The sequence below is a fragment of the Aulonocara stuartgranti genome, assembly GCF_965226115.1.
Source record: "Aulonocara stuartgranti genome assembly, chromosome: 6".
NCBI lineage: Eukaryota > Metazoa > Chordata > Actinopteri > Cichliformes > Cichlidae > Aulonocara > Aulonocara stuartgranti.
Window position 1 is genome coordinate 28,915,694 of NC_138944.1, and position 10,167 is coordinate 28,925,860.

Consider the following 10,167-nt stretch of genomic DNA (forward strand, 5'->3'; position numbering starts at 1 on the left):
TGCCATATTCAGAAGTTTGCAGATGACACGGCCATCATGGGGTGTATCTGGGATGATCAGGAAGAGGAGTACAGAAGTCTGGTAAGGAACTTTGTCGCATGGAGTCACACAAACCACCTGCAACTCAACACCTCAAAGACTAAGGAACTGGTTGTGGACTTCGGGAGGTCCAGAGAAGGTCCACTGCCAGTTCAGATAGAGGGGGAGGAGGTGGAGGTGGTCAACAAGTACAAGTACCTCGGGCTGTGGATGGACAATAAACTGGACTGGTCATGCAACACAGAGCACCTGTATAAAAAAGCCCAAAGCTGACTGTACTTCCTCAGGAGGCTGAGGTCTTTTAACATCTGCAGGAAGCTCCTGAGGATGTTTTACCAGTCAGTGGTTGCTGGAGTACTTTTCTATGCTGTGGTGTGCTGGGGGAGCAGCACAGCAAAGAGGGACTCATCCAGGCTGGAGAAACTGATCAGGAAGGCTAGCTCTGTGGTCGGCATGAAGCTGGACACTCTGGTGACAGTGGCAGAGAAAAGGACATTAAAGAAACTGATGGACATTATGGACAATGCTGGGCATCCTCTGCACACGGCCATAAACAATCAGAAGAGTCTGTTCAGTGACAGGTTGCTTCTCCCCAAGACAAGAACTAACAGACTTAAAAACTCCTTTGTCCCACACGCCATCAGACTGTTTAACTCCTCTCTGGAGGGGAGAGGGAGGGGAAACAGGAGGACAAAGGAGGGGGGAACAACTAAGCTGCAGTGCCTCTGCACCTCACTGTACAATACCTTGTGCAATACTTTTTGTAAATAGTCAACAGTGCAATAGACTCAATACTTGAAATGTGCAATTCACTTGTATTTTTATTTTTTATTCCTATTTATTCTATTTATCCCCTTTGTATATTTTATTTATATTTGTCTCTGTATTTATATATGTGTGTGTGTGTGTGTGTGTGTATATATATATATATAACAATTCTGTAACTGTAACTTCGGTCGTTGCTGTGCTTTTTTTGGAAGTCGAATTTCCCAGAGGAACCCACCCGAGGGATTAATAAAGTTCTATCTTATCTTATCTCTTATCTCTCTGGATACGTTAACTTTTCCAACTATATCTTTACAACCCTGGAAGCCTGAGCTGAACTGGCAACTTAAACATTAAATTCACTGGATATTCAATTCTTTCAATTATATCATAATTTGTCTGTTATTTATTATTAAGTATTTATTCTTAATTGCCCAATCCAAGTCAAACACTTAGCAACAGCCAATTTAGTACAGCCTAGGTTCTATTTATTCTTCTTATTTTATTTATTCTACATGCTCCTGTGTAAAAGACTGCTGTCGAACAAAAATTCATGGAACAAAATGAGTATTAAAGAATATCTGCAAGAGCAGATATTCTTTAATACTTTGTAATCTGATGCAGTTGTGCAGAACACTGCTTGTTAAACACCACACGTGTTTCTTCCAACACGTTGGTGAAGAATGAAATCTCTTGCAATCATTGAGATAACACTTCTCTCCAGTCTTTGCCAAACATACCTGGAAACACCCACACATGCTTGAAATCAGTTATACAACAGGCAGTCTGAACCTTAGTAGCTCAACTCCCTTGTAAGAACTCTGCAAACTTTGAGATAAAGAGGGTGGGAGGAAGAGGAAGATAAGGGGAATAGGAGGGAGAAGATCAGAACCAAGAACATACCTTGGTCCGGTCCTCTTTTTCAAGCAATGAAAGGCATGCAAGTACATCAATGTGATTTCAGTCCACTCGACAGAAGAGCAGGGTGATATCTTCCCCGTTGCCAAGCCACGGATGGCACAGCTCGTGATGTGGACGATGTGATGTGTGGAGCATAACAAATGACAGGATCAAACAGTACTTTTTTTGTTTACCTCTAAAGGTTTAATTGTTTGAAAAGCAATTGCTAGGTTAGACTGCAAAGTTTCATTTTGACATAGAAGTTTGGTGTTTGTCTTCAAGTCTTGTGTCTTATCAGTGTGTGCATTTCTAACACAACAAGACAAATTCCTTAAAAAAGTGTGGCAGGGACCAAAAAAAAAAAAAAAGTAAAATAAAAATAAATTAATGATTACAAACATCAATTTTTTTTAATTGCTTATGATAAAAATGCTTACTGTTTTAATTATTTATTCATATTGTGAGAAAATAATCTAATTAGCTAATTAATTAATTAATTAAACATGTCAAGACTTTGCTACATTTCAGTAAAATGTGTCGATAAATACGCCATTAAAGTCTGTGCAGCCTGGCATCAGCGTGAGCAGGAAAATAAATGATTAGGGTGAACAATCAGAAAAACGTGAGATTATGAGAGGTTTTTGCTTTTCCGCTTTTTTGTCACAATAATATATTGTTGTTTCATTCTAGTGTCGATGAAGCTTATTCTGATGTTTGAGAAGATTTTGTGGCAACTTAAGGGTGGGAGCCGAACCAAGAATTTGAAGGAAAAAATCAGAAAAGCTTAAAATCAATTCATGTTATGCAGATATTGTAAGAGAGCTGTACTGGTGGCGTTGCTGAACAGAAATCAAAATTGAGAAGAAGTTCATTATTGCAGCGGGTATTTGTCAGTTATTTTTCTGACTGCAAAAATGTAGATAACACCAGTATATTGCGGATGGCAGATTGGATCCGCCGTATTTTAAATGATTAAGATTAAAGACGTATACATGTATGTTACGAAGCCGTGAGTACAGTTTCACAGGTGTGTTAATGATGCCCCCCTTTGTTGCTCTATTTGATGTTAGAAGTTAGCTATTTTAAAGTTTAAGCCCTTTAAAACATTTAAAAAGTCATTTTAATCATCCATTATTATGTGTGGTCAAAATGCCCAAAATAAACATAAAATACACACTTCACATTTGAACAACTAATTATCAGTCCATTCCCTTAAATTGTGCAACTTTAGACATTTGTTGATTTACAATCAGTACAAACCCCATCTTCGTCTTTCTGTGTCTCTCTGGCTTTGGAGCATCTTGCGGTCACGCTGGAAAGCGGGAAACACTTAAACACAGACATAAAAGCCATCCTGTAGTTGTTGTTCATCCAGCCGTACAGGATGGGGTTGACGAATGTTGAGCACATTGCTATGATATGGAACACAGTGAAAAGCAGCTTGAAGTCCTTCATGTACGGCACGCTGCTGTCGATGTCAACGGCCAACTGGAAGGCGTGGAAAGGCAACCAGCTGACGGCAAAGACCACCACCATGGTCAGGAGCATCTTGGTGGTCTTCTTCCTTCGCTGATTACGGTCATTTCGATCGTTTCGATGAGCCATGTGATTCTTCAGTTTATTCCAGATGCGAATGTAAGCGACAGAGTTGATTATTAAAGGCAAACAGTACTGAATCAGAAGCATCGATGTACTGTAGATGGCTCCATTCATGCTGCTTCCCGGCCACTTCTCCGCACACACGTGAAGAGTCTCGGCCGGCGACAGATCAAGCATCTCGTACTCCCTGAAAATGGCAAGGGGACTAGCCAACAGGGCACTGACGGCCCACGTGATGACGATAACAACAGCACACATGTCTTTGGACATCTTAGTCTCCATGTGGTAGACAATGTTCCTGTGGCGGTCCAGAGCAATGATATTCAGAGTGATGGTGGACACGTGCACAGCCATGCCTTGAGCACAGGGTAGCATGAAGCACAACACCTGACCAAACATCCATTTGCCATAGAGGGTGTTGACAAGGGTGGAAGGTAAGCACAGCGTGTTTACGAGCAAGTCAGCAACAGCCAAGTTTACGATAAAGAAATTGGTCACGGTCCGCAGATTTTTGAACTTGTAGACGACATATATCACTAAGGAGTTCCCAGTGACTCCAAACAGGATGATTGTGCTGTAAGCAAGGATGAGGATAACTTGAACTGCAACCAGCCTTGTGCTGTCATCCTCCATGAGAAAGTTCTCACCATACACTGTGTACGCGGTTGAGCAGCAGTTAGAAGGTTGAAGCTGATAATCTTCTACTTGAGTCATGTTTAATTGTTCTGCTGTGTTCATGACTAAAAGAACCAGAGTAAATCTGTGGAACAAAAAGTAGATATGGACATTAGTTGTGGCTCATGTAATAGTCTATTAACCATTAGCCAGTAGTTTATATTGCGTGCTCTATTAGTAGTATTAGTATTAAGTCTGCATTAGTCAAAATCACAAGTAAGCTCTGTAAAATGCAAATCTACACGTGAGAAGTCACTGAGGGACAGCCCTCATTTTAATTAATTCATACATTGAAAGTTTTTTTTTTTTATGTGGTTTAACTTTGAAAAGTCCACCATTTATGTTAAATATCAGCCAGTTACCAAAAACCTCACAGTTACACCGGAGTTTTGACAGAACACTTGTTGGTGGCACATAGGTTTGCTTTGGGTGATTGCAGATATTGACTCCGAAGGCTTGGCTTCTATCCAAGAGCACAATGCGCTTCTGATGGGGTGGATTTCCTTTTAAGAGGTCTTGGAATACAATGAACGCAGGAACCAGAGCCACATACTGTAACGAGCAGTGCCGCAATTATCTTTCAGTGCGGCAAACACAAATCTGTCACTAGCTGAGAATACTAACCCCCTTCTCAGCTGCTGGATTGTGAAAATCTTAAATTAACATTTACATGCCCTATAGGATGCACCGCGCTTTTGTGGGGGGCTTGTAAAAAATTGCAAATGCAACAGTTATTAAGTCATGTGGCAATTTGTGATGGCTATTTATCAAGAAAAAACACGTGACAGTTTGAGTATAAATGAGACAGCTACTCTGATCAAGATCCACTCACCTCAATCTGCAGAGTGAGATTGTTAGATTCCGCTCATCGTTTGTGCCGCTAGTAAAGTTTTGGTGCTTTTCTTCTCGTTCCTGTCATGTCCAGATGAGCAAACCCATTTAAACACCAGCGGGGGGGAAGAAAAGGTGTCCTTATTCTGAGAAACAGCAGCAGCAGCAAAGCGCGCAACAGTTTGCCAGTGCGCACTGCGGTCCGTTTGGCGTCGAGGGTTCATTAACTGCTCTGTGAGACTGAGCGATACAGAAAAACGAGGCGGGTTAAGTAACAGAGAAGAAACGAGAACGCGGTCTTTTGGGGGTCTTCATCCTGTGAGAGTACAAAATGTAATAAATGTGCGCCAACAATAGGAAAACCTAAAAGTGCAGATGCGTAGCGTGCTTTATATGGAGCATTTGAGCAATAGCAAAGTGTAAAGACTGTGAGAAGATGAGACTATAAAGTCAATTATAAAAATGTTTTATGTAGAAAAAAAAAAAAAAAGCTTGGCGACAACGTGCTTGCAGCATCTGCGTATTACAGGGACTCCGCTGATGAAGTCTGGGTGTGCCTCCGCAGACTGTTACGCAGCACCGGTAGCAGCTTTTTCTTTTATCTTTTGGGGTTTTTCATAATTAGTATTTGCAGTTTAATAACTGCGCCTAGAACATAAACACTATTGTATGGTATTAAAAACTCTAAACAGATTCCTCCAAATGCGTCAAGGTGCAGCTAGGACGTGACTCCAACATGTCCTCGAAATGCTACTTGCAACAACAAAATTTACCGTGACTTAAAATCAAGTCACAAGCTAGAGCATATTTAGCATCTTCTCAACTTTGTAAGCAGTGAGTCAAATGTGACATAAATTTACCACCCACGCGTTAATTATCTCTGGACACTTAGGAGCTGAACAGTGGCGTGTCCAGCGGGGGCCTGGGGCACAGGCCACCCCCCCCCCAACCAGACTGGCCACCCCAGGTGTCACTCCGAAGCTAAAACAATAAAATTTAATGAAATATCAAATGTACGATTATGGTTTCACAGTGAAGCTCAGATATCCGAGGGTAAGTGAATGGAGCACCGGCTTCTGCACTATGAGCATCAAGTTAGCAAAGGTAGGAGAGCCAAGCACAAAAGACGGCACCGCAGAAAACATTTTTTCTGCGAAAGATTAACAAGTTAACATAGCTGGACTAGCCATTGGACGTTTGCATGGTGGGCTGATGACTTTTTTTTTTAATTTTTTTTGTAACGGCATGAACAATGAGAGGTGGTGGATTGGCCAGATGCTGGCCAATGTGTAAAAATAACTCAGTTGTTTGGTGGTGGCTATGGCGGAGCTTCCACAGAGGCAACAGGTGGATGAGGGAAGGTGAGGCAGGAGGAGAGACCCGAGGCGGCCGCCGGTCCAAGTGTCAGGTGAACTGAACTTCAGGTAAGAAGTTATGACCTGCAGTCTATCTGGGTCAGATATAAACCAAGTTTAGGTGCAGTTTATTTTTGTTAAGCTGACTTTTTACAGTCAGTTACAATACCTCGTACTGCCTGAGCTAGAATGACGAGTTTCTATACAGCTGTTCGGTTGCTATGATGTTACTGATAGTGAACTTTATTTTATTCATAAGGTTAGTTAGTAGAGTTGCCAACAGCTCCTTAAAAAATGGAATGGTCCCTCATTCAGAGAAAATATTACACGTTTCATATTGAGCTGAGAAGAGACGCAGTTTGTCCCGTACTTCAGCTAGGATGGAAAAAGACACAAAGCTGGAGTTATTCTGTCTTTACAGCTGCCTCTTCTATTGCTACTTCAATCGTGAAACTGATCAGCTGATCAGCTTTTCTCTCTTGTTTATTTATCGCCCACTTTGTGCCAGAAACAGGAAACCAGCGGATGTCGCGCTAAACAACAGCAGCATGTTTAAGCTTGATCAGCTGTTGTTAGAATTTATTTAACATTAATTTCTAGTATCAGCTGATGTTTGCTGGAGCCACAGCTGTAAAGCTGCTGGTCATGATGTCGGTTTGGATATGTGGTGAGAGGGAAACATGAAGATGAAACCAGGAGACGTCCTTACTGGATCATCAGAGCTGTGATGGAGAAACAGGTTTACCTTTTAGGTGACATGAATGAGTTGAAGGGAAGTTATGAACTGTTTCTGAGAGACAAATAACACCAGGATCCTTTTTTACGTAGCTGACAGCTGGTAACTGTGCAGGGGCAGGTCTAGGAAAGTGTTGCCAGGGGGCTGGGTAGGGCATTAACAGGGAGAGGGGGGCACAAAGAAATACTTTTCTTTTTTTATTGTCAATTCAAATATCTAGCTTTTATTAAATAATTATCTGAATCTTGCGAACAAAGTTTTTATCTGACGTAAAATGTATAGAAATCATACATATACCAACAAGACTGTACATCACTGTCACAACAGCATTTGTTTTCATTCAAAGTCTTTATGGCTTTAATACCTGGTGGGCCGGTCTCTAGTCAAAATGCCCAATTTTTTGTCCCAGTCCAGCCCTGCAGGTTAATACTGGCAGTGTCACCATGCCAGCTGACTGTATTTCATCATCAGCCAATGCTGTTATTTATACATCAATATTACCAAAGTTTACCATAAGGCAGCATAGAAAGTATTTACTTGCTTTCAGGTTTTATTCAAATGTTAGTCTTTTCATTTGTTTCCCCACTTTTTTCCTGTTTCAAAATCAAACACCAGTTTGTGAGAAGATTATCTTCTTTTTTTTAACAGGCAGATAAAGTTTTGCATTGGCATTGGCTAATTTGCCAATTGTATGTTAAAAATGTTCGTATTTTAATATTCAAAAATGTTTTTGCCCAAAACATATGTGCACTACATGTCAGTAAAAATACTATGCAAATATTGATGTCCTTGAATGCTGAGTAAACACTGACTGATTGTATCTCTTCTACTTTATCAACGCAGTATCTAAAAACTTTGCACCGTAGTGGTTAAAATCTCATTCTAATAAGAGTTAAAAGCGCATTCGGTTATTAGGTTTACAGGGTTATTGAATTATGGTTAATGGTTGGTAGAATTGTTTTTAACATTATCTGCCAATTACATCTGCCACCCTTCTCCAAATCTGTGCCCCTACCTGGCCCCCCAACAAAAATTTTCTAGACACGCCACTGTATAGTGTATGTAATTAAAGTTGTATGTAATTGATGTTGTTTTCTTTTTGATTGTTTATTAGTATGTTTGCATTGTTAAATTACGTTGTTACATGAAACAATATCAGTTTCAGTTATATGAGCGTCCGTGAGTCTCTGCCGCTTTTTTTCACTGATGCCATCAATCAGCATCCTCTGAAACGTCTTTTTTCCCCACAAACTCATCATTAGAGACCTCACTTTTTATATTCTGGTGAATAACAGCGCAGGTTCCAGCTTAAGGTCTAGTTCAGTGAAGCAGGTCCATTTCAAATTGTTAAGCCTGCGGCTTATAATTGCAATCATTTGATTACCGCTGTTATAAACCAAGTCACCATGTGGCCATTAGGAACTGAGTTACTGTAGAACTGTCTCCTTGGCAAACGCCTACCAAACTTGCCCATAGAGCTACAACACAGATGGTGAAATAATGAGGAAAGAAAAACAGGAAACCTGGGCAAGGCTTTCAGGAAGATTGCAGCAGGCTGAGCAGAGTGTAAATGATCTTCTTTAATATGGTAGCAAGAAATGATTCTTCATTTGTCATTGCAGATGCCTCACACTGTGATTTAAGGCTTCAGCTCCTGGTCAAGGAAAAAAAGAACATTTCTGTATTAGTAAGAGGTCCACATAGATTATATGTGTGTGTGTGTGTGTGTGTGTGTACTCTATGTCAGAATAAAATGTTTTTTTCTATTATACAATTCTTAAATTGTATCTGTTTCACTAAATAGCTAGTGCAGGGATAAATATGTAAATGAATCAGAATTTATTTGCCTCTTATTTCATGTTTTATTCATCCTATTTAGCCTCTTACCCTCACAGGCTGCAGCCTCCTGTGACCCTGACTTGGAGAAGCGATTAATAGAATGGATGCATGGGTGCATGGATAACCTTTTTCTTTTTTTTACAGTACAATTTTGTTATTCATTGTCTCAGCTCACATCTTAGAAATTAGACTTATTTGATGCACTCAACTGGCAGCGAGCAGGTAATTGAACATGACAGCATTTACATAGACATCATTGAATTGTGCACTGGAGACATCAAAAACAGCTGAAGCAAACCTAAATACCTGCAGAATTTTGCTTGCTGTGTGTCTGTAGAGGATGACACGACATATATCATTCTGAACAACAAAGTGTTTGATATGATAAAATACACAGAGAAACGTCTCTGTTGCAAAGAAACCAAATGTTAACCAAATAAAGACAGTGGTCAGTGCTGCAGAACCTGATGCCATATTAAGATCCAAAGACCAGATGTCAGTTTGTACTTAAAGTGATTATGCAGGGGACTGTATGCCTTTTCCCCTGTGGAACATGGTCCTGCGCCCTGCTGGACCCTTCTGCCCCTCCTTGGGATGAGGTTGCTTGTTGGTTCTGGGGTACATGGCTGGATGTTCTGGTGTGGACTTTGGCCCGCTCCCTTGGAGGCTGGGCGTGGCTTAGACCTCCTCTTTGTCAGCAGGCTCTGGCAGGTGCGGGATAGTTCTAGGCTGCCTGGGACCCTCAACTCTTCTCTTCTCAGCTTGCACCAGGGTGGCCAGCCTCTGGCAGGGTTGACTCTGAGACTCTCACCCTTTGGTCGTGGGCATCCCATCTGAGGCCTCAACCCTTCTCCTGCTGGGATGGGTGTGCGGTTGTCACCGAGATGTGTGGCCACAGGTCTAAGGTACTCTTGGGGGCTGCAGATAGCGCAGTTGTCCATCTCTGGTTCCATCTCTGTCTGCTTCTGGCTCATGGGAGGCATTATTGTGGCTTCCCACCCTAATTAGCAATTACATTTGTGACAAAGACACAGGCATTGTAACACACTCTCTCTCTGACACACTCATTAACGCTACAAGAAAATTGTTGATTTATGTATCTGTGTATTTTTCATTTTTGTGTGTGCTGCATGTTTGTGTTTTTCTTAAAGGAGCAGCAGTTGGCGATACATTCTGCATTTCCATTCGTACTCTATTCTTTTATTATATTTGCCCAATATTTCCCCACCCCCCGCTTCCTATGAGTGCTAGGCGCTCATACTGTACCACATATAATGTAATAACTGAAATACTCAGAAATAGAAATAAATAAATCAACAGATAAAAGATTCACATGAACAAGAGGAGCCTGTAGAGACTCTATGTAGCTGTTCTTGTAAAAGCAAACTGAGTTTAGCACCACAGTGCATTCAGATCACAATTCTGACT

At 41.0% G+C, this 10,167-nt stretch overlaps 1 protein-coding gene across 1 annotated transcript; it reads right to left on the minus strand.

Annotated features, from left to right (window-relative positions):
• Positions 1–1,903: 1,903 nt before the first annotated feature.
• npy2r (neuropeptide Y receptor Y2) lies at positions 1,904–5,749 on the minus strand. The gene is made up of 2 exons (XM_082537796.1): positions 4,811–5,749; positions 1,904–4,063 (listed from the first exon to the last, which is right to left on the minus strand). Exon 2 carries the CDS (start codon positions 4,039–4,041, stop codon positions 2,932–2,934), a length of 1,110 nt encoding a protein of 369 aa, XP_082393922.1. The 5' UTR covers positions 4,042–4,063; positions 4,811–5,749; the 3' UTR covers positions 1,904–2,931.
• Between the last annotated feature and the right edge of the window lie 4,418 nt (positions 5,750–10,167).

What these genes read in the sequence shown, in the direction of transcription:
- npy2r (XM_082537796.1), bottom strand. Translation starts at nt 4,041, where the DNA reads ATGAACACAGCAGAACAATTAAACATGACTCAAGTAGAAGATTATCAG.